Source organism: Falco cherrug, chromosome 1, assembly GCF_023634085.1.
Source record: "Falco cherrug isolate bFalChe1 chromosome 1, bFalChe1.pri, whole genome shotgun sequence".
Classification (NCBI taxonomy): Eukaryota; Metazoa; Chordata; class Aves; order Falconiformes; family Falconidae; genus Falco; species Falco cherrug.
Genome location: NC_073697.1, coordinates 59,935,847 through 59,960,815, shown reverse-complemented (window position 1 = coordinate 59,960,815; position 24,969 = coordinate 59,935,847). Strand labels below are relative to the sequence as shown.

Here is a 24,969-nt window from a genome sequence, read left to right as displayed (position 1 = left end):
TCCGAGTGAGTTGTATGGCTGGTTGGACTAAAGCATTGCTGACCACCCCTCGCTTGGAGAGGGGATACAGTTTGAAGACCGCTGCAGATCTGGATTGCTCAGTGAGCCAGCTCTGACCTCTGCATCTCTCCTGGCTCAGGCCGTTCACTCATGCTGCTTTAAGCAGAAATGACATGAGTTAGAGAAAATCTGCAAGTTGACAGTGGTTTCACACCCTACCATTTGGCATACTTTCCACTAGCATTTAACAAAATGAACGTGGTTGATATGACTAAGTTATAGCACGGGATGTGTTTTGAACGTGAATGGTGGTCATGCAGGTGTTACATCATATACAGTGGCCAATATCTAGTTAGTGATGCATGAGACTGCCAAGTGCTAAAACCCGGAAGGAGATGGTGCAAAATGTGGCTATTTTAAAGCTATGTTGATCAGAAACAGAATGACGGCGGATTCAAGCTGTCAGAAAGTGCTCTGACAGCCATGCCGCTTTTTAGTTTTTGATCTCTCTGCGCCATCATACTATACCTAGTTGAACTGGTCTGACATGAGACATAAAAAGTAGTGGATCTCCTGGAGCATCCTCATCATCTTCTAAAGAAACTGATATTTCACCTGGGAAGGAAAGAGGTTTTAGATGAAAAATAGGTATGGACTATGTTAGCTTAAATTAGTTTAAGTGAAAATGTCCATACGCAATGAGAAGATTATTAACTTTGTAATCTCCACACTTAATTTGTATTTAAATAAAATTTAAAATTAATTTGGCCTGTCACCCTAAGAGGACATGAGTTACAGGAAGTAAATAAAATTATTTTACCTCTTGCATATGAAGCCTGTTTGAAATGTATTTTTAAATCCTTGAAGAAACCAACTTGATTCTAGTGACTTGTACACTTTTCACTCAGCATTTGGGATGGACAGCACATTAAAAGTATAGTTTAAAAGTAGATAATGAAAGGTAAGAGACACGCAAATAAAAGCAGACTTTGCATACGGATTCACATAAGCACAAAGCCATTTATGTAACAAAAAAAAAATATCCAGGAAGAATTATTTAGGGAAGTGTATGAAGAAAACAAGAATGTTCTGCAAAGAGTTCAGGAAATCTATGAAATTCATTAATGGCACAGGGAAAGCAGGAAAAGTATTGTAACTAGAGAATGGATGTATTTGTAGCTGACAGGATTCTTCAGTCTAGCTTTTTACAGCATGACATTCCTACATTTCTCTAAAAAGCAGTATTATATAGTAATTGCTATGTGAGTTTAGAAAGCAGCATACGTAAGTCAGGTTCTGAATCAGCTTCATTTTCACGGAGGACAGACTTCTAAGTTCTATGTTCTATAGTAACACGCTGTATTCAACGTACCGTGTTGACAGGGAGGTTTGAAATATTGATTCACTGTACAGGGAGCTGAGCTACTGTCAGCTCCTGCCAGGCAGGTCACACAGATCAAAGCTACCTGTTCAAAGGTGCTGCGGTAGCTCGTCACAAGGAGCAGTAACAAGGTGCGGTTAGGATGCAACCTGGTATCCTGACATAGGTGAAACCGAAAACTGCACTTGAAAGCATTATCCTAAATCCTCCTGACTTTCAGCAAGGCTCAGAATGACTCATAGATGCAGTGGCCTGATCTCCGACTGCTCCCAGCTGTCTGCCTTGCTTCTCTGGCAGGAGCTGCTACCCCCTGCGGCCGGGCTGATGGAGGGAAAGGTGTGCTCATCCCTCCACCTCCAGCACCAGGCTGGCCTTTTATCTGCTTAGGAGCTGCAAAGCAAGCTAAGGAGAAGGGAAATAAATTCTGTCAGAAGGCTGCTGAGTATCCCATGGGCACTAGGATGAGCAAGTTTAATTACATCATAGTATCACAGAGAAACAATTTATTATAATTTTAAGTAAATAAGAACAGTTAACACAAAAACATGTTAGAATATTTGATGGGGGGAAAAAAGCATCTGATGAGCAAAAAAGTTACTCAGTAAGAGCAATACACACTCTTATTACAAAAAATATGCATATGAAATACAATGACATGTTTAATGTTAAAGTCCAGACACGGAAAAACTACATACGTGTGGCATTTTCGAGTCAGCATTTCTGAAGGATCTTTTTGCATTTCTAGTAGCTGTCTGAGTTTTGTATATATGATAATACTGTCATTGCTGATGCATTTCTGCTCAGACTTGATACCTTTTCTGCATTTGCTGTGGTAAAATGAAGGTCAAGTAAGGTGACTGACCAGCGCATTAATATTTAAACATAGAGGACTATGAAAGAGCGTTAGTTACTTAATATGAGATACTAGGCGAGCTTTACTTCCGTAAATACTGCAGTTAATTTATTAATACTTGATTTAACTTGAAACAATCAAACTGATTAACAAAATGGGAAGGTGATTCATTTGAACTGTAACGAAAGATAGCATTTTTCGTAGTGCACCATCACTCTAATGGATTTACTTGGCTGTCGATTACTGTGGCAGTACACAAACTAAATTTTGAGATAAGTGAACATGTTGACTTACATCTTTTTTAATGATTGTTTAAGCTACAACTTGTGTGTGTGCCTCTGAAAACATGTATTTTGGGAGGACAAAATGAACATCTCTGGCCTCTGCTGCCGTTAAGTGCCTACGCAAAAAGCGTCATCTTTCTGTGAGTGAGCTGGGAATTTGGTGTGTGCGCTACTACCAAGTTTGTCCCGAGACACCTCTCAGATTTGATTGTGATTTTCAGTATCAGTTTCTTCAATTACACATTCAAAAGAAAACTGATTTTACCAGATATGAAGAAAACACTCAAGGAAACAGTACAGAAATACCATTCAGTTCCATAAACGTGGTCTCTTTTTTCCTTCCTTCCTTCCTTCCTTTCCCCTTCCTCCCCCTCCCCAGCAACCTCCCAGTAGTTGAGATAATCAGGCAAATCAAACAGAAAGACATGCTTTGTAGCTTTACATTAAGGATGGATATGAATATTTAGACCGAGGCTAAGCAGAATGGTAAAAATACAGTAATTTCTTTGGGAGCATGCCTTGTCCCTTTTCATTCTTTTTAAACAAAACAAACTAGTACAGCTACTAAGTTCTTCAAATAAAGTAAGACGCCCATGGTGGACAGTATTATTTGGCACAGGTTTTAGTTTCCTGATAGCATTTTGTTCTTGCTACCCAAGTCACAAGCCTAGACATCCTCGATGCCTCCAGCTCTGTCAAAATGAGGCATCTTGGCATCTTTTTAAAGCGGGGAGTGACCATTTTCCCTTTCTGTAAGGCTCTGCCTTTGAAAGGGAGAAGCCCAGGGGGGGACCTGCAGGGATACAAATACACTTTGGTCTGTTTGCCTTCCCTCTGAGGATGACACCCACATGAAAGCAGTCCCTGTCCTCCTGCAGACCATGGGGGAGCAGCCAGGTTCAAGTTCAGGGGCAGCAAGCTGCCTTGGTGGGTGCAGGGAATCGCGTTTCCTTCTGCGGGAGCTACACTGTCAGATCTGCCCCCACAAAAGAACTTCTGAGCATCAGCTGCAGAGCCACCGATGCCATTTTAGCCTTACAAATGCCCTTCAAAGTCCTGAGCTGGGCGGACAGGGCAGCACTTGACCGCAGGCGGAAAGGACTGGGCCCCTAGTACGGTGTTACTTGCTTAACTTGTGCTCTTAAATGAAGAAAGTTGGTGTTCTCACAGCTGCTCTCTCTGCCCCTCTTATGGATGCACGCATTCTGCATAGCTGCAGGACGCATTTCTATCTTGCTGTGTTTTCTTTGTGGGTGAATCATAATTGTTGTGAAAAACTTTGCATTTGAATTCTTACCGTTAGAAGTGCATTATTACACTTAGTTGCATTTAATTTTTGTTTATCCATAAAACCTGGGGGGGGGGTTGTTTGTTTTTTAAGGGAGTAACAGAAATGCTTGTGCATTGAAAAGATTTATTTTAATTATATCATCTTTAAAACCAAGCTGCCCTAATGCTTCAGAATGAGGTGTGTCTCACCCAGGCGTAATTTTTGTAATATATATTCTAGTTTGGGATTCGCAACTGAAATTAAACTTTCCTGATTTAAACTTGCTAGAGGTCTAAAGCAGATGAGAATTAGGATTAATAGTTGGTGCAAACTACATCAAAAAACAAGAGGGTAATCTAAGGGCAGATCCTCAGATGAAGGACACTTAGTTCCATGTAGTCCTCAAAAGTGTAACAGCTTGTATTGGCCTCAGTTCTGAAAGTTTTAAAATAAAAATGGATTGCAATACACGGTGCAGAGAGAACATGTTAAAATATTATAAAATTGCCATTTTAATTTGAAGTTACTTTGATAAATTAAAGACTTTCTCTTAGTGATGACAAATTAAGGTCAAGCTTTTTGTTAAAGTAAACAATGACAAGAAAAATGGCAATTTCTTTTCCTGGGATCTGTAAAACAGCATTGTAGGGGAATATGTGGAAGGGTACAAGGGCAAGCTGTATGTCCGGCTCCTTTCTGTGCCCTTGGCAATCTCCCCTGATACGAACGCAGAGTTTTTTGTTTTCTTAAAAAAGGTTCACAATCTTAACTGATGTAAATTACCACATACTGTGGGCACGAACAGCTCGGCTTTTCATTTCTCTATTTAGCCGTCTTATTTCGGTACTTTTTACTCTTATTGGGGCTTATGCTTCAGTGACATTTAGGATGTGACAAGGAGATTTGAGTGATGTCAAATAGCAGATTGACCCTAATGAAATGTTAAGCATAGCTTACATGCATATGTAGAGAGGGCTGAATAAAACAAGAGATGCAAATAATTTCGTAAAACCCCCTTCAGAATAAAAGCCGTTGTATTCATTTGGTTTGCCTCAATGACAAACAACGTTGAGTTTTACTTTCCTCACATTACAATTTTTAAGATGACATTATTAAACACACACACACACACCCCCGTTTCTCAAATATTTAAGTTGAATTACTTACAAAATGATTTACCTTTAGCCATCACACCTAAATTTGCAGATACAGGGAAATACGAATAAACCCCCTAGATTTCACTCGTATCACCAATAACAATTTTCCAAAAATCACGCCGATTTCAACCTTTACTTTCACCTTTCTCTAAGTTCCCACCCGCACCGGAGCCTGGCCAGACCTGCTCCGCCAAGTACCGCGCACGGACCAGCGTCACCGGCAACGGGAACAGCTTTTCCTCATGTACCGTTTCCAGCCAGTGCAGAAGCCTAGACAGCGGCGCGTACGCACCAAGGCTGCAATAGGAGCAGTTACCATAATTTTGCTAGAATTACGCTGTATTTACAGACTTCGACACTGGTGGGTGCTAACATTTTCTTCCCCTGCGCAAGGAGTGCATCCAGTCAGTTCCAGCAGCTGCGCAGCCTCCGCTTCAGCTCAAGCGAACTCAGGCTTGGGGTTTGTCCCTTTGGTTTTTAAGCAAAGAGAGAAAAATAGAAGCAAAAACGTTTTGTTTTTTTACCTTGCGCGCTCTCTGTGGCGGGGCTTGTGTTCAGCTGCGCCTCAGTCGCAGAACACCTGCCGTTCTCTTCTGCTGCTAATTGTGTGACAGGTTCGTATCGCAATATGGCATCCAGATCATGGAAAAACTTCATGGTTTTAGTGACATCCCCCGAGTTGTGGGCATATTTAACCGTTCTGTATTCATACTTCAGGTTTTTATACTTTGCACGGCACTGTTTCCAATCCCTGCAAACTCCTAACTCCTGCAACCTTTTAGCAATGTAGATGAATATTCCTTTATTCCTCAGGGTGCCGTGGAGTTGCTTTCTGATATTTTTTTCTGACCAGACGCTTAACAAGGCTTTAACCTCCTCCTCAGTCCAATGCTTCCCCGCTCCACTCTCCATGTTGAAAGTGACCTGGAAATGATTCACTATTTCTAGCCAAGATTTTGTTTCCTAGGAAACCAGACGGCTGGTTGTCAGCGAGCTCCGCCGAGGTGGAGGGATCTGGTTTTACTGGCTCAAGCTGCCTGAGGGGAGTAACTTGAGAAACTGCCAGATCGGCGGGCGGGGGCGGCGGGGCAGCGGCGCCGGGGGCGGCGGCGCCTTAACCCTTCGGGGGGCGAGGGGGACAAACCCACTCGCGCTATCCAGTTGCTTTAAAAAAAAAACACCACACACGAAAACAAACAAATAAAAAACTAAAACCACCACGCGACCCACTCCCCCGCAAAACCCGTCCGTGCCCACCCTTCGCTGTGCGGCTCCAGCCGGGGAGCCCGGGGCTGCGCCCTCCGACAAGTTGTAAGTTTGGAGGAGTTGGTGGTTGTGCCCAACCGGAGGACGAGCTGCTGTAGAAGTGTTTCCATGTGCAGTGTGGCTGTGCGCCAGACTTGTTTTGCTTGAGTTCAGAAGCTGCGGTGTCCGATATTAGCTTGATGTGCTCAAAACGCTTTTATCAGAGGGTCCACATAGCTTCTGGAGGTGTAGATGGCTAGCTTGTCTGCTGGAGTGCAAGAATGCAAAAGCTTCTACACAGGCGATCCGTGGCAGAAACAATGCATCCCCCTAGGCAAAACCATCTGGGATCATCCCACTTGGCGTTTGCTTCTCTGTCTAGGATTGGGTTTGAACCGGTGGTGGTATATATGCGCATTTTTAACTCTAGCGTTCATGGGTTATTAGTGATGTCTTAATGAAAAGCTTGCATATTTAAACGTCTGACTAAACTGGTAGAGCTGTGCGGGCTCTGCCGTAATGACATTGAGCTTACTTGTTCATGAGAGCTACCTAAGAGATGGGGGCCACCGAGGTGGCACACGGCAGGGGCCTGCCTGCCCTCAGCACCTTCCCTTCCCTCTTTCTGCTATTGATGGTGTTGGTGTTTAAAGGGACGGTGTCCCTATTCGAATGGCAACTGCCTGTAACATTAACATCGGGGTAACAGCTGCTGAATGCAGCATATCAGCTCTTAAGTCTCACTACCTTAAGTCTCACTACCTGTCTTTGTGCTTACAGGTGGGACATCTTCCCGAGTTAAAATAAATGTGTTTGAGTTTCTTCTCTTGAAGAGCTCTGTCAGTAACAGGGCAAAGTCGCTCTGATATGTCTGAAGCTCGTTTTGTTTAGCTTTCTGTAAGCAATTGTTCTTTAAATTTCTGGTTTACATAGAACTGGGGCTAGTGACCAATAGAGGGATTTTAGGAATGGGAGAAAATTTCTAATGAGCATGGTCAGTGGTAGGTTAGCGTCCATTCTGTAGATTTTTGGTGCCCAGTTTTATTGTTGGCTATACTAATTAATATCAGTTACTTCAGTTGAGTTAAACCAGTCTAGCGCACAAATAGCATCTTTGTCTAATATTCTAAAAATATTCTGAATGTTTTCTTTTTAAGAAAAACATCTTCGCTTTTCAGGCATTACTGTATATGAGAATGGATGGGAGCTTACCAGTTTACCACAGTCCTTACGAGTCTTACGGGCATGGTGGGTCTATGGCAGCAGTTTTGTTAGAGGGAACACTCTGCCTTACTCCAGGAGGCCTTGTAAAGGGAGATTTGAGTAGCCTGCACTGTTGCCCACTAAAACCCAGTCTGCAAAACATCTTTTCCATGGATAAGGACTGAAATGCAAACATTGGGCAGCTGTGCAGTGTTCTGCCTGCTTCCATCAGGGCACCCGTGCCTGCTGCCTGCCCGCCCTAGGGACCGAGCCTGGAGGCAGGGCTGGGGACAACGGGGAGCAGGCTCGGGAAAACCCTCCTTCCAGCTGATAGAGCTCCTCTGCTCAGCAAAGCACAACTGCCAGCCGGAGGCTGAACTGCTGTAGGAGAAGTGTTTCCATTTGCTGTGATGCTGTACACCAGACTTGTTTTGCTTGAGTTCAGAAGCTGTGGTGTCCAATATTAGCTTCATGTACTCAAATGCTTTTATCAGAGGGTCCACATAGCTTTTAGAGGTGTAGATGGCTAGCTTGTCTGCTGGAGTGCATCCCCCTAGGCAAAACCATCAGTTTCTTAATAAACTCCTCCAGCCCAAAGCAGAAATGGAGTAGCACTATAGAGCCTACTACTACTGCCTAGATGACTATCACTGCAAAGTGGCTTTTCGGATTAAGCATCTGCTGTTATTTTATGCCCACGCTGAAATAGCACTGCAGTAAGAACCTGAGCCAGTGCTTATTAGTGGAAAGATTCCCACTGAATTCAGTAGGCTTAGGCACAAACCTTATGTGACTGTTTTGAAATAAAGCATAACATGGGCAAGAAACCAGCTGCAATTACAAGCCTGTAAAATAAAACAACAAATAAGCCTACATTAAAATTTCATGTTGTTAAAAACAGATGGAAAAATATCAATCTATTGTATGTTAAAGCATTTCATATTCTAAGCATTTCATTACTTTATGTTAATTCTGTTTTGTCCATAGGGGCCAGGAGAGTGCTGGAATTGTGACAAGTGATGGAGAGTCATCCCAGGCATTCAAAGTGCACAAGGTAAAATGTAAATTAATGTTGTGTAGGTGCCTAACTCAGGCACATGAAAGTTTGTTTTGGCTGGGAAACAGAATGATTAGAGGGAAAGTAACATGTTTTGATGGATTGTTTGGTTTTGTCAGTGATAGTATCTAACCCTGTTATTGGTACAATTTGTGTCTTAAGTGCATGTTTAAAACAAACATGCCAGCTTTATGGTGGTGGGTGTATCCATACACACAGTGGCAGACACAGAAGTATCAAGATCAGTCTATTAATGTCACAAAAACTACCTACCAAAGTCACCCTGCACCTAAGGTGTTAACTCTGGAGATTCGGAAGAGCAACAATGCAACTTGAGATCAAGAGAAAAGAAATACCATTACAGGCTGTGCACAAGCAAGTGGATGACTAATTCTTGCCTTAGTGAGACTGGAGAAGTGGCAGCTACTTTACCCATAGGTAAAAATAAACAGAATAAAAGATTGAGTGGAGGCCTGAGAAGGTCACATAGTCTTTCTCAAGCTGAGAGAATCCCCAGGGATGTTAAACGGCATAAAACGGCCATAGCCTCGAACGTATTATGCCAGGAGGATACTTGCATGCTCTGGGATATTTCTGCTCCTTCTGTAGTAAATGGTGATTAGGAAAAAAAAAAAATCATCAGCCTGTTCCATCCTGGAAGGGGAGAGGATTTGAAATAAAACTACATCAGCAAAATAACCATGAGGCACTTCTTGATGCGTGTTCTCTGACCACAATCAGAAAGCGGTATGTCTTGGTGTTCAGAGGTCTCTGAGGAAGATTAATTAGCCTGTTCAAAGCAGTCCAAGAGTAAGAGCTGCTTTGCTGCAGCAGCATGTGTATCTATGCATGACTGCTCAATGCCTCATGCAAAATCTTGTTACTTCAAGCATCATGTTTGTTCCCTCTACAGGCATTTCCCCTCTCGTATCTGTTACTTACAGCCTGATTCACACACACACACACATACACACACTTTTAAATGCAGCTTTTCTCAACTTCAGCACTGTTATGTTTGTTCATTCCTGCTCCTGCTTGGGTTGCAGCTTTCCTTAAGGTTTACAGGAATTCCAGCTTCCTTTAAAGTAGGCTGCTCTATATATCCCATAGTAAAAAGTGCTTCTCAGAATGAACTAACAGCAGGTGATTTAGTAATTTGTAGTGTTTCCATGTTACTGAGCTGCAATATTTAGCTGTCATGCTAAGAATTTAAAATTTACTATCTCATCATAGCAGCTTTGATACTTTAAAAGTTGCAGAGCATGTGATGGCTTCTTTTATCCTTGAAATACATGTCTCAGCTCCAGCACTTTGAAACAACCACAAGTGTAATAAAGAGCTTGTGGAGTACAATTTATACGACTTGTTTAATCCTGGAAGTGGTGCTAATGTAACAAACATTTGGGTCTGTTACACCGGTGAAAGTGTATCTAGGACTCTGAGTTCTAAACTAGTCCCTAAAAATGTCAGCATTTGAGATGCTGCTGTACTTGTTGTCCTCCAAACCCCATATGACTCTTCTTCATAGCAGAGACAAGAGTGGAAAAGGTTCTTGCTTCTCACTACTCATGTTTGTCAATAGTTTTTTAAAAAAACATAATTATAGTATGAACTGGAACACCTAAGGCATGGGGGTGTGTTCCCTTCTGATTGTTGACAGCCTTTGACCACAAATTAATAGCCCTTGATAAAGGCTATTAATCCTTTGTTTTAAAATCGCCAAGAAAGACTCCTCCAGATTTGTCTGTCAGAGCCTTTCAGCTGGATTCGTGTAACAAAACATCATTGTCAGAGCTGTATTAGCTCAAGATGTGGAAAAATTTAAATCTCTTGCATAGACATAGTGATACCAGTAGGAGAAAGACTTTCTGATTGTTTCACACTTGGATATGCAGAATAATATATTAAGGTAGCCATTTACCAGGCCATTATCATGTTCTGGCATGTGTAAGGCCTTGTATAACACATACATAAGATTGGGAATTTTTTATACTGATGTAATTTACGTTCACCATCCCACACCACTGCCATCTAACTCGGAGGAATATTTCAAACTGCAATTAAAAGATTATGTGCTTGTGTAACCAAATCTGGTTTAAAACAACATTGCTTGTTTAAGCTATTGCAGTGCTTAACTTGGCCACATCCATTAACACTGGACCTGTGAACTGTCAGGATAAAGTTAGCCTCAGTAAAAAAAGAGTGCATGGTTGCATTTCTTTATGTGCCTGAGCACATGACGTAGACTTCAGACCACCTCTGTGTCATCTGTGAGACAACAGATAATAAGTGATTTGGCGCAAAGTTTGCTGAACCACTAAAGCAAATCTGTACCAGTTTGGCCGTTTGAGGCAGTAACTTTTTATTGTGATTGTAAGTATCCTAAATCCACATGTGCAACCACAGCCTCTTGGTATTCTGACTTTATAGCAGTCACAGCAGAAAACAGCCTAAAGCTGAGCTTTCTTTAAGCTTTTTCCGTTAAGCTCTGGAAAGAGTTCAACCACTTTCCTTCCCTCCTGCCCCATCCTGCTCTCTTGTTGCTGTACCTGTGGCACAGGCTGTGAACCGCTCACAGCTGCAGAGCTCTCCCATCTATCTTTGAAGGTCCTAGAGGAGTGTTACCCTGGGCTGGTGTGTGTATCACAACTGCCACGCGTGATAGGGAAACCGAGCATAGGATGTAAATGTTTTCCACAGGCAGTGGCAGAAGCAGGAGTTTGTAGGAGGACCCGGAATTCAGTCTAAATTTCTACTTTGCAGTATTTTCAGACTGTTCTTGCTGCTATATTGTCTCTACATAGTGCCTGTTGTGAAAAGCACCTCCTGACGGCTGACTAAAAAGTTTTGAAGCCTTTCTGCTTTAGATAGAAGGCAACTTGGCTACATGAAAAGTTTAAGTAAACAATAAAACCTCTTTAAAAAAGCTCTGCTTCTGACATTGGTAAGAAAGACCATGGAATCTAATAAACATTATCATGGGTCCAGATAAAAGTAAATCCTATATACTGCTAACCTGTAAAAGGAATTGTTTACATAGAATTTCCTTCTCACAACTTTTTTTCTTCTTTGCCAGTCTTCTGGCAGTCTTTTTTCTGGTGTTTTCAAACAAGACAACAGTTCGGCAGTATTTTTCAGAAAACGTATTTTCGGTCAGGGAATAGATTGTTCCATGAAAATCCTCAGCACAAAAATGTATATTGCTTTCTTTAAGAACCAGAGTAATGGGATCTGATGTATCACTGCGACACCTACTCAGCTTCTTTCTTTCCCATGTCTTTCAGGTTATTTGTCTTTCTCTTAAAGTTGCTTACGTTAATGCTGTACCAAAACCAAACACCAGGAGAAATGAGGAAGTTGCCAGGAAAACAAAACCAAACAAACCTTTTTTTTCTTTTTCTCCTGAAGGGAATGGGTCTTATAAATCATGTCTTCAATGCAGACAGCCTGAAGAAGCTCTACGTTTCAAACCTTGGTATTGGGCACACGAGGTACTCCACCTCGGGAATTTCTGAGCTGCAGAACTGCCAGCCTTTTGTCGTAGAAACTCTTCATGGGAAGATCGCTGTGGCACACAACGGGGAGCTAACAAATGCTGTACAACTCAGGAGGAAGGTTAGTACCTCCTTTGGGAGGCTCTGGCATCGTTTCTTTCTGAGTATGAGGCAGCAATGAGCCTTAAAGTCATTTGCTATGACTTCCCTTAATACCAGACTTCTTGGGGTAGTGAAAGAGAACCAAAATAAAAATAAATCATTTTGGAGTAAAAATATCCTGGGGAAGGGAGCAATTTGTAACTCTCACAGGGATTCACCAATCCTCTAGACTGATGGTCACGTTCATATTGACCAAATGAGAAAACTAACTCAGCCGTAACGAAAGGTAGCTTGGCTTGAAGCTCTGCTCCTTTGCAGTGGCTGATAGAAGGAGCAAATCATATGCTTAAAATTAGGAGAGGCATAATAAGGTGAGGTGATTGTAATATGAAATGTCTGGTTTGGAATATTGTCTTTATTTGTATTTCTGGCTTGCAAAATTAATCATGAACACTATCAGGATGTAAACCAACAAATGTCAAATTTTGATAGTGTGTTTGGCTAGAAGGGTATGTGTTAAGAACCAAATTAAAATTTAGCAGATGTTTCATTGTCAAATCTCTTCTATGATATGTTCCACCCAAAAGCGAGGACATACTTGTGCATTGCAGCGAGGCAAATGTATAGCACGCCCAAAAGAACCTAGCCCGTCTTTAATCAGAGCCACAAGTGTGTGAATGGATGGGAGAAAAAAAAGTGTTGAGGAAATGTAGATGCAGAATCAGAGTTACATGAGATGTAAAGTGATTTCTAAAGATAAAAATTAGGAACTGTAACGCATACAGCAGTGAATGGGTGGCTAGATACATTGCAGATTCTCTTCTCCCTTAGAAGCATAAATATGCCAAGACAGAACAATTTGGCCGACTAGGTCTAGCAGACTTTAAATTGTGGGATTTCAGTTTTTTAATCCCACTCTGTCTCCCTTTACACCTCTTTTTTTTGTTGTTTCTTTGTACCCAGACCATGCTTCTGCCCTGATTATCTTTGTCTGATGTAGGTAATTTCATATATTCCCTGGGATATCTGACCTCTCTTCCTAGAGCAAGCAGAAGCACAAAGCTGATTAAATGGCCCAAACATGAATTTATGCCCTGAATATTGGTGGTATTAATTTTGGTTGCATGTGGAGCAAAGGAATGAGATGCAAAGGGAGAAATGCAGTACCAAGCATAGGTGTTTGTACTAGGTCTTTTTACATCTTTGATTTTTTGGAAGAAAATTGACATTACTACGATCTGATCACCCGAAACACTGATGTTTTAATGTATTTGTTCATTGTACAAAGGTGCTGTTAGATTGCAATCTGAGCAATGTTATGTGGGTTTTTTTTTTAATGTTGGTAACACTTTTATTTTGTCTTAAAAGCTTATGCGGCATGGTGTAGGACTGTCGACCAGTTCTGACAGTGAACTGATCACCCAGTTGCTGGCTTTCACACCTCCTCTAGAAAATGATGATACAGCTGACTGGGTAGCAAGGTGAGGAGGATGGGTTTCAGAATCAAGAACAGCAATCTAATCGCAACATGATATGCAATTGTAAATGCACACAGCTGTTTGTGTGACATACAATTATGTTCACCTATGTCTCATTTCAGAATAAAAAATTTAATGAATGAAACTCCAACTTCATATTCATTGCTAATTATGCACAAAGACATAATCTATGCAGTACGTGATCCATATGGGAATCGCCCACTCTGCATTGGTCGCCTTATTCCAGTAGGGGACATGAACGGAAAAGGTAAACCATACATATATATTCATATACATATACATATACATATATATATATATATAAAAGTATATATACAGTTTGCCTGAAATCACTGATAAAGTAATAAAAGCTATACTTACTGATGTGCGAGTAGGAATATGTGATGCAAACGCCAGTTTTGAAAATTCAAAATAAAAGAATGTTGGTAAAGAAAAAATAATTTGTAGAATGTCTGCAAACATCTTTCCTGTGCCCAGCAAAAGAGAATCCTAGTCACCTGATGACAGTGTCAGAATTATGCAGCCCAACTGTAATAGAATATTTGTAAAAATGTAATTAACATCTCATCACCTAAACAGGAAAGCAAGGAAGAACGAAATCACAGAAGGGTTGAGGTACAAGGGACCTTTGGAGGTCATCTGGTCCATATCCCCTGCTCAAGCAGGGCCACTCAGAGCCAGTTACTCAGGATGATGTCCAGTCCAGAAACAAGTCTGGTTTCTTCTTTCTCCTGTAGTAAGGTGGCTGAAAAGTGCTGGATTACTGGCAGTGTATTTCTAAATTCCAAGCACTCCCAGTCACACGTAGTATGGTAATGGAACACTATACAATCAATTTATAGGAAAAAATATTTGTGCTCCTGTTTAGCCTGCAAATCAACATTTTCCATGAAGTGAAATTAAAATTGTTCATTTGTATAAAAATAAAATAATTCAAAGGCAAAGTAGTAAATGCTCCCGTGTCTACACAAAACTTGGTAATTTTAACCACAAGAAAAAGTATCAAGATTTTTTAAAAGCATACAAACATTCCTGCCCTACCTATATTACACAATTTGGTCTTTCCTGTGTCTGTCTCTGAAAACTCCTTATTGAAATTCAGTCCACCCTCTGTTGCAATCAAAAGAATCTATCAACACATTTAGCACAGGAAAAGAAGGAGTTTCTCAGGTGAGCAGAAGTAATTAGGTATATCTAAAGGCACTGAACTAGAATTGGAAAAGTTAGAAATAGTGCAGAGATAACAAAGGTAGTTATCTGAATTGTCTCTCTTCATGAACTGTGAATGTGATGCTGTTACTGCCACTTCTGCCTAGAACTGGTTTATGATGTTTATCTTGTTGGGGGGGGGTTGTATTACAGAAACTTTGGAATGCTATACTTTTTAGTTAGAAATTACAACAGTCTTTAATTGTGCACTTAGCAACCTGAACCATAGCAGCCAGACACTGCAGCAGAAATGCAATTGCGGGGGGTAATGGTAACAAGAATTGTGGACTCTAACTTCAGTCTTTCATTTCAGGAAAAGATAACAGTGAGACAGAAGGATGGGTAGTCTCTTCTGAATCCTGTAGCTTTTTGTCTATTGGTGCAGAGTAAGTGCCCTGATTTTCACTTTATCTGAACGCTCTCCTCAGGCAGCAATTAAACATTAAACCTCAAATTGCCAAGTATCATAATCTATAACAATATGAAAGACATCAAGGGTTAGGTTGTTGAGCTATTTGGAGGGGTTTTTTTGCCAGTCTTATTTTTTGCCTGGTGATTTTCTTGAACACTTTAATGTAACAAAATTATGTGTTCAGAAAGTAACAGTAAAAATTATTGTTGTAAAGTAAATGCCTCTTACTTGTTGCATTAAACCTGGTTACCTGTATAACTTTTTAAATTTAGGCCTTGTTTGCAGCAGATTCATTGTATTATAAAATAATTCTTCAGCTACAGAAAGGCTGCATTTGTACATCGCAGACTGAACGAACCTGAGCTGTAGCATATGCCATCTGATGAGCCAGCCTCCTTGTCTGAAAAAAAATGATGGGCACATGAAACTATTTCCATGTGTGCAAACACCCATCAGAGCCAAGGAATGAGATGACATTCATGTTACCTCTCTAGCTAAGATACTCTGAAAAGAAAGGTGTGATAAAAAGAGAAGGCTAAGAAGCTCTTTGGGAGACTGCAGATTGTTCTTTAGAAGTTTGGAGTGGAAGGCAATTGAGAACTAGAGCATAATTAAAGTAAGAAAGATTGATGAGTGGCGTTCCTCAAGGAAATGGGTGCTGTTTAACATCTTTGTCAGTGACATGGACAGCGGGACTGAGTGCACCCTCAGCAAGTTTGCTGATGACACCAAGCTGTGTGGTGTGGTCAATATGTTGGAGGGAAAGGTTGCCATCCAGAGGGACCTCAACAGGCTTGAGAGGTGGGCCTGTGGAAACCTCATGAAGTTCAACAAGGATAAGTGCAAGGTCCTGCACGTGGGTTGTGGCAACCCTGGCACGAATACAGGCTGGGTGGAGAACGGATTGAGAGCAGCCCTGAGAAGAAGTGCTTGGGGCTGCTGGTGGATGAGAAGCTCAACATGAGCCGGCAATTTGCATTTGCAGCCCAGAAAGCCAACCATAGCCTGGGCTGCATCACAAGATGTGAGGCCAGCAGGCAGAGGGAGGTGATTCTTCCTTTCTACTCCACTCTTGTGAGACCCCACCTGCAGTACTGTGTTCAGCTCTGGGGCCCCCGACATAAGAAGGACATGAACCTGTTAGAGAGTCCAGAGGAGGGCCATGGGCATGATCAGAGGGCTGGAGCAGCTCCCCTGTGACGACAGGCTGAGAGAGTTTGGGTTGTTCAGTCTGGGGAAAAGAAGACTGGGGAGACCTTATTGCAACCTTCCAGTACCTCAAGGGGGCCTACAAGAAAGCTGGAGAGGGACTTTTTACAAGGGCATGTAGTGATAGGACAAGGGGTAATGGCTTTAAACTGAAGGAGGGGAGATTTAGATTAGATATTATGAAGAAATTCCTTATTGTGAGAGTGGTGAGATGCTGGAACAGGTTGCCCAGAGCAGCTGTGGATGCCCCATCCCTGGCAGTGTTCAAGGCCACGTTGGATGGGGCTTTGAGCAACCTGGTCTGGTGGAAGGTGTCCCTGCCCATGGCAGGGGGGTTGGAACTACATAATCTTTAAGGTCCCTTCCAACCCAGACCATTCTATGATTATGAAGAAGCATATTTAATCTCCTAATCAGACATTAAAAAATGTGCATTTGGGGCTAGACTAATCTGGATCCCTTTCAAATAAAAAACTGAAAAATTCCATTAAGAACACAACTATCAAATAAAAGGAAATGTAGAGTAAAATCAGGAAGCAACATGACTGCACTTTACAGGTCTTTCATTCCATTCTGCAGTGTTTATTGCCGGAGTGGCGTTCTGTGTTCTTTTGCTGTAACTTCAACCCTGTCTCTGTAGGAACTATTAGCTGTTGGTAACAGGGGCTTTCTCGAGACAATTTATTCTACATGTGGATAAGAACAACTGTTTTCTGAAACTTCTTCAAAATCTCTTGTTAAGAGAAGCTTACCATGTAGGACCATCAGCTGAAGCCTGTGGATTTTTAAAAAAGCAGTTTTGTCTAAACATCTGCTGTAGGCACTGCTGCTGCCTGCTAATGCTAGTATCTGACCAGTGATTGATCACAGATTTGCCCATGTCTGATCTGTATCTCCAGAATATTTCAGTATTTTGGGATAGATTTAGATTGCAATTTTTATAATAGCCACCTGAGTAGTCACTAAAGTATCTAGAAAAATGTTTAATAAGGTTAAACATTGTAACTTAATAATAAACCTAATAATATTCTGTATTTCTTCAGATATAAGGATTCGAATGTACATTTCCAGTCAGCTGTATGACATTCTGGCATAGGTGCCTGTCACCACTAGACAGATATTTCTCTAGATACTGGCTTATGGAGTGGGATTTTTTTGGCTACCATCTTTATTCTTGATCATGGTTTTTTATATTGCTTCATAATGTTATTAGCTTTCACAGAAAAGTCCTCTAGTATTGATCCAAGATGAAATTACTAAAATAAATTTACTCTCAATTAAGTCTGTTTGAACCGTGTATCTCACATATAGGAAGATTAGCATAATTCTCTGGTACTAAGTATTAATTTACTGCTTTTGAGTATTAATTCAGACTTTTAGTAAAGGTCACTTGTCTTAGCATGTTAGTTTTAAAACACTGCAGGTCAAATCCTAAGATAGAAGTAAACTGGCGTGTTGGAATGTTCAAAAGCATTTTTTCCTGTCAGTTGTTTATATTTCAAAATGATCATCTAGGTTCTGGACAGTTCTAAATGCACGTATTTCTCTTTCAAGGTACTATCGTGAGGTCCTTCCTGGAGAGATTGTGAAAATATCCAGATATGATGTCCAGACGCTGGATGTTGTACCAAGACCTGAAGGAGATCCATCAGCGTTCTGCATCTTTGAATATGTTTATTTTGCAAGACCAGACAGTATTTTTGAAGGTAAGAAAATGCAATGTGCAGAGCCCCTCCCTAAATAGTGGGAGACGTTATCCTGGAGAACAATGACTCTAGAAAGGATCTGGGATCATAGCACGGTACCAGTGAATGTGAGCTTGCAGGGCAGGGCTGAGACAGAATGGGTTGGCACAGTTCTTGAGGAGATAAAACTCATCAGGAGGAGCATGTAACATCACCTTCCTGTTTGGGGCTGTGCATATGGCCTCAGTCAGGCTGCCTGTCCTATGGAAGGGATGAAAAAAGCCACAAACATGATTAAGGTAGAGGAGACATCCCTGAAAAGTGAGAGACTTAAGAACAGATCTTCATTGGTTTTTGGAAAACTTTTTAAAAATTAGATTTCTGAAATAGGATCTGCAAAATAACTTTATTTTGGCATTTCCTTTGCAAGAAAGAAAGATGCTTTTAATATAACTTGTAAATCTATGCATTATCGAAGTACTTAGTGTTGTCAGTCTAATGCTTTATTATTATTTCTGTAGAAGCCCTCAAAAATTGTCTCAGTGATAAGATACTAACCAGGGCTCTCACACCCAACAAACACCTTCTTCTCTTTCTGTGGGCATGCCATTTGTTGATCCAATACAGTTCCCCACCCTTACAAAGCCTGCTTCACCCACATCCCTTTTTTTCATGATCCCATTACACTTCAGTATCCTCCCTTCTTACATTTCTTAGTACTGATGCTGTGCCCCTTGCTGTGCCGCATCATCACAGCATCTCCAGTTCCCTCCCATGCTGCAGACTGTTTAGGACCTTAACAGCTTCTGGGGCCTCTTATCCCCTTAATAAATTTGGGGTGAATTTTGCCAACTGTTTAAAAGTTAGTAAGTGGGCAGAGGCAGACAGCAGGATTGCACAAACTTTGCTGGAGAAACCAGCCTAAAAATAGAATATGCACATTACGAACAGGCAGGCTTAAGTTCTGCTTCTTTCCTCCTGTAAATAAATTTTGTAATATCTACAGGAACTTTAGTTATCTGGTTAGGGCAAACTGGATTTAATTCTCTGTGTTCTAACATATGAATGTTAGAATACATTATGGAAGGAAATAAAATATTACCTTGTGTGAGTGACTGCTTTGTAGTTCTGGAGTTTTCCTGACTTCTGTGCCTGAAACTTGCTGCAGAAATGTGTACAGCAGGCTGAGGAAATTTGAATTATGCACACCAGGAAAAACACTTCTTGCTGTTCTTAGGTCAGATGGTGTATTCAGTCAGGAGAAGATGCGGGCAGCAGCTTGCTATTGAAGCACCCGTGGAAGCAGACCTGGTCAGCACTGTTCCAGAGTCTGCCACCCCAGCAGCTCTTGGTTATGCTCAAAAGGTAAATGTTACCCAAGCATATTACACACACCTCTTTTTTTGTAATGGAGTATAACAGTATGGGCTGCTAAGAGTTTTGTATTGATAGCACTTTGTATCTTGAATACACTGAGTACTCTTACTGAGTCATCTGCACTTGTTTTTTCTGTCATTATGCCAGTATATTAAGGTATTTCACAGTTTTTTTGGTTACTGTGAAGTCAATACCAAGTCCTAAGGTTGCTTTAAGAAAAACAGTAACTGAGAATAACCAATTCTTTAGATACTAATTTGATTTAACTACCTCCTGTTTACAGTGTGGACTACCGTATGTTGAAGTACTTTGTAAAAATCGATATGTAGGAAGAACATTTATCCAGCCAAACATGAGGTTGCGGCAACTTGGTGTTGCAAAGAAGTTTGGTGTGCTGTCTGATAATTTTAAAGGCAAGCGAGTTGTTATCATTGATGATTCAATTGTGAGGGGCAATACAATCTCACCCATAATAAAACTACTGAGAGAATCAGGAGCCAAAGAGGTAAGTTAATTTTCAGTCAGTACAATACAGATGTAAATAGAAGACTGATGAGAGGGTAAAGCACAGGGTTTTGTCTTAAATTGTAATAGACATTATTTCTTTATTTAAAAGGGCAAGTGTGCAAAAAAAAATAGTGGCTAGTGTTTATTGTGAAGATAGCGTGATTTTTGGATGGTTCAGGGGAGAGGGGCAGGTCTCCATTTAGAAAGCACTCTGGCAAACAAAGAGAGAACGGAAAATAAATTAGTTCAGATCAGAAAATCAAGTATTGGTGTTGTATTCCTGACATATGTGTGACTTTTGTACTGCATTAAGTACAACCACACACTGCAGTAAATAGCACATGCCTTAAATCACGAAAGCACAATTTTTTTAATTGATCAATATTTTTTAATTGAAACAGAGTGTGCAAGTCTGTCGCTGGAGCAAAAATGTTCTGTATAGTATTTGACTCTATAAATTGAAACATGTGCATCAAGGATTGAACACCATAGAAGAAAAGCAAAATCAGGATGGATCCTTTTAATAACATTAGGAAATACCATAAAAATAAACTCTAAAACCATCTTTCTCCTGCTGTGTTGGCATCTGAAACAACTTTATTTTACTTTTAACCCTTCCACGGCTTCTGTGCAGTGCTGTGTTCTGTTCTTCATGATTATTTTGCAGAACTGGGACTTGGTTATTTTATTATGATCTGCTGACCTTCACCTTATAGCATTCTGGTTTTAAACTGTGTTTTTATTCAGGTGCACATCCGTGTGGCTTCACCTCCCATAAGATTTCCTTGTTACATGGGAATAAACATTCCAACTAAAGAAGAACTCATTGCCAACAGACCTGAATTTCATGATCTTGCAAACTATATAGGTAAATACTACTATTTTTTCCTTTTTTTTGAGAGAGAGAGTTTTTACTTGTATGTATTTGTTGTCTACATCAAAACAAAGCACAACACATCAAGGCAACAGTGGCAAAACTGACTACAAAATTGTGAGGTTGATGCACTAAATCTCTGCATTTTGAGTACCCCATTAGATCAAACCAATTTAGCTACACACTTTTAACAGTTAGTGAATTATATTTCTCCAAACAATAGAAAGCATTACAATAATTGCATAATCATAAGTTATAAATAAGGTATGACAACACAGCTTTCCAATACTTAAAGCTCCTAGGAAACTTTACAAGGAGCTACTGTAGGCAAAATACCAGGAAGAAAATAAGTGGTGAAGATCTGTCCTATAATGAAAATGTAGTTTCACAAGATATTCATATAAATATGTTTGGAATTTGCAAACACCCACTGATGTTTCTACAAATTGAAATTTATGTAAATAGTTTTAACTGCATTATGTATTGCACTTTGAAAGAAATGACATTTGAAACTAATCAAAGAACGTTAAATACATTCTCAAAGCTCTACAATGAGTCATGTTTGCAGCAAAACAAAAGAACCAACAGCTTCTGTTGGTTGTGATGTGGTAAGTAACATGCTCTTTGTCACAGTATCGGCAACAAAAGTCACGTGATGCTATATATGGTCTACTGGGCTGCAAAATACTTTAAAAAATGGTTGAACATAGCTGTGGTTACAGTTAGAAAACTGTAAACCTACATTTCCTCAGTTAAATACTTACTCTTACCATCTAATATTGCAATGAATTCTTTTCCCCCAAACTATTGTGAAGGCATGTTGAAATTTTTCAAGTTTGTAGGATCTCATTTTTAAGTATTACTCACAAAATAGTAAGAGTACATACAAAAGAAAACTAATGATGTGAAAAGGCTATCAAACTTTCCTACTGCTAGAATATGTGCATGAACTGCACATTTAATTTTTTCAACATGATGGTCTTCCCCTCCTCCAAGTCCCAGTAAGGGTTTGTAGCCCTAGGTGTTCAGTTTGGGAAGCACGAGCCACACACACATCTGTTTCCAGACCCGAACTACAGGGTAAGTGGGAAACTATAGGGAGTTCAGGGAGTCTTAATACACACTCTGCACTTTGTTTCTGTTTTTGCAGTATGTGGACACGTTTGTTCCCAACTCAGATCCTTCCATCTAGATTTCAGTGAGTCTACTCGCTGTATAGAGAGTTTGAGAAGGGTAAGGCTTATTATGGTCTGATAATTTTTCATATCCATTCTCTTTAGGTAAGGTGATCCACCTGGCATCATAATCCATGCAGTAACGTGACTGTGTTTCCAAAGAGCACTGCAATTGGTACAATACTGCAGCTTTAACGGACGAATTCTTTATTTCATTTAGGAGCAGACAGTGTTGTCTATCTTTCTGTGGAAGGGCTGGTGTCATCTGTGCAAGAAAGCATCAAAGCAAGGCAAGAGAATGAGAACAGCCTTAAAACCCAGAAGTCGCGTGTCGGAAAGATCGGTCATTGCACAGCATGTCTCACTGGAGAGTATCCCGTAGAGCTAGAATGGTGAACGGACATGAGCCGATCTGCTGTTGAATGTACCTTTCTCAGAGATGCCTTCTTGCTAATAGTCTTCTCACATTTAGGTAATATGGAAAGCTTATTACAGCTAACTAACTACTGTTACTAAAACAGATCTTTACGGTAAAGACTTACAGAAAGTCCAGTGTGCAGATGAAAACAATGTAAGCGGAATAAAATACAGAATCATATTTTTGGTGCACAGTTGTGCCTTCTATTTTCTCATACAATACTGTAAAAACCAAAGTTTTTTTAATTATGTGGCAGTCCCAGAGTTATTTCGGTCTTGCCCCAAAAGATATCCGTTAGGCTTGTTCACAATTACTTTGTCATTTCCAATTATCAAAGTATTAATGCAAAAGTATGTGAAGTTTGCTTTTCTCCTTAGGACAAATACTAGATTCTGAAGAATCAAATTGCTTCCTTAGCAGCTCTTGCTTAGGATTTTTAAGAACAGAAGTACCTAACTTTTGCATAGCTAAACAGCCTTTATTCATCAAGCCCTTTGTAACAGATTGATTCTATAAGCATAATGTCTAACATATGATTTTAAAAAATGAAGACTCAGGGAAATGCTCAGCCAAAAGCTCTCTAGTTTTATAACTTTAATTTTTTTTTTGAAGTCTAGTGTAATTACATTATCTTCATGTGCTTTTATCAGTTGCCAACAGGATGTGGAAGGAGAAAAAATACTTGGCACTGCCATTTTTTTTCTGTTTTACATCTTGTTTTCTCCAGAGTAAGTCCTGACAATTAGTGTGCTTTTCATATGTCAACATCCAAAGTAAACTGAAAAACTAACTTTTCATTCTCAACAGTAAAAATGATATCGCAACTAAAGATTATGAGCTGTTTTAGGTGTAGCTTTATTTTACAAAATTACTGCTGTTACAATAAATGTAGTATTTTTTTCTTTTTTAAAATAAGAGTTCTGAAAAACCATAAGGTATTGAATGCATTGTATTTTTTAACTGGTCATAATTAGATGGCTACTTGTATACATGAAGATCACTTGGACAATGAACCACTAGCTGAAAATGGGAAAGCACCTTCTGAAAACTATTGCAAATTTACGCACAAGTGTAGAAGTATTTTGTATACCTCATTTCTTTTCACTGAATACAAGCAACTTAATTTTAGATTTTCTATTTAATATTGTGTATTTTGGCCTTAAAATTGTTTGTGACACTGTTAAAAAAAGAAAAAAAAAAAGTTTTTAAGAACTTTTTCCTTCCCCATCATTTTTCATATAGTGGAAAATTTCAGCACTGGTGATTAAATTCAAAAGGGAGCTTTCTTACGTGGGATTTGTGGCAATTGTGCCTTACAGATGTTCGCAACACAAAAGTCCCAGTTCAAGAAAGCATGCTAATACATTTAACGAAGTCAAGACTGTGCCGTGTGCAGTGGAGCCAGAACCTACTTGTAGTCAAACCTATGGGAGAATCTAAATTTTCATGAGCAATGGGCTCTTACTATGTGTTCTTCACTAAAGCCCAGATCTACGCATTGGGAGATGTAGTGGATCTCTTCTAATTAGCAAGTTTGTTTGTTTAACAGAAGTAACAGTTCATTTGGACAGTAAATTGAGCAAAAAAAGAACAGCGTGGAATCATGCTGACTGCCCCCTCTTCCAGATTAACCAGGGAGGAGTGGGAGAAAACAGAAAAAAATATCATTAAAATTTTTCACCTTTCTTCTTTCCTTCCCTCAAAAAAGCAATAATCATTAAAAGAAGGGATAGTTCAAGCTCATAGGTTATAGATATGTGTGAGGAGCCCTTTCTGCTTAAGACAAACACGTACAGTTTAACAAGGTTGCAAGCACAGAAATCTATCAATTAATCTGAAATTGTTTATAGAAGAGACTGTAAATCAAACTTGTGCAAATACTCTTTTTAACATGTTTTCAACAAAAGGCATTTTTGAAATCTAGTAATAATTGCTTAAATGTGATTTGAGCATTAGGTGGCATAATTGTGATTTCAATAAAATTAGTTCTAACGCCTTTTTTCCCCCTCTATGTTATGCATATGAAATTACAAGGTCTGCTACTGTAAACACTGTAATTTTTAGATACACTACATGCCTATCTTTAGTACATATTTTTCCAAACCTTAAGTTAAAGGGGACATACTTTTCAAGTGTAATTTTATTCTCTGACAGCTGGACTTATGCTCCAGGTTACCAAGCCTTTTTTTACCACATAGAGCAGACACACACATGCAATGAGGATGTTGAGGGCGCAAACTGGTTTTAAGTGTCACTATTTGTATTGTTTTTGATGTTCTACTGTGAAACTGTTTCTGCTGTATTACCAATGTGCAACTGTGCCAAATTATCATTTACAAAATGTGACAAAGTAGAAAGCTAATATCTGAGTTCTCCCATGTGTAATATTAAAAATGGTTATAAACTGGTCATCTCGTTCCTTCTCCCTTCACTGCGGCTGTGTGGATCGGTGACTTCTTTGATAAAGTCACCTTGAAAGCGCCTCGAACCTGGAGCACATCACTTCGTGCCTTACATTAAGCCCCCCACCCCGGTACGCAGCCCATACTGCATTACTG

General features: G+C 40.0%; 2 protein-coding genes across 3 annotated transcripts in view; one reads left to right on the top strand and one right to left on the bottom strand.

Moving 5' to 3' along the window:
* The window catches only part of LOC102045839 (uncharacterized), a 33,506-nt gene extending 25,571 nt beyond the window's left edge, over nucleotides 1-7,935 (bottom strand). The window contains exons 1-2 of one of the 2 annotated variants that reach the window (XM_027797343.2): nucleotides 5,470-7,935; nucleotides 529-615 (exon numbers count right to left, since the gene is read on the bottom strand). In XM_027797343.2, the coding sequence (XP_027653144.1) occupies nucleotides 529-615; nucleotides 5,470-5,857 (475 nt within the window). In that variant the 5' untranslated portion in view covers nucleotides 5,858-7,935. The remainder of the gene's footprint in view (nucleotides 1-528; nucleotides 616-5,469) is intronic. The other variant, XM_027797344.2, reaches the window with a different exon arrangement.
* PPAT (phosphoribosyl pyrophosphate amidotransferase) overlaps nucleotides 1-24,822 on the top strand; it is a 54,229-nt gene extending 29,407 nt beyond the window's left edge. The window contains exons 2-11 of the mRNA XM_055703307.1: nucleotides 8,381-8,447; nucleotides 11,859-12,065; nucleotides 13,415-13,527; nucleotides 13,647-13,792; nucleotides 15,068-15,140; nucleotides 17,930-18,081; nucleotides 19,298-19,425; nucleotides 19,721-19,942; nucleotides 20,692-20,812; nucleotides 22,214-24,822. Of these exons, the coding sequence (XP_055559282.1) occupies nucleotides 8,381-8,447; nucleotides 11,859-12,065; nucleotides 13,415-13,527; nucleotides 13,647-13,792; nucleotides 15,068-15,140; nucleotides 17,930-18,081; nucleotides 19,298-19,425; nucleotides 19,721-19,942; nucleotides 20,692-20,812; nucleotides 22,214-22,389 (1,405 nt within the window). The 3' untranslated portion in view covers nucleotides 22,390-24,822. The remainder of the gene's footprint in view (nucleotides 1-8,380; nucleotides 8,448-11,858; nucleotides 12,066-13,414; nucleotides 13,528-13,646; nucleotides 13,793-15,067; nucleotides 15,141-17,929; nucleotides 18,082-19,297; nucleotides 19,426-19,720; nucleotides 19,943-20,691; nucleotides 20,813-22,213) is intronic.
* Nucleotides 24,823-24,969: the final 147 nt, after the last annotated feature.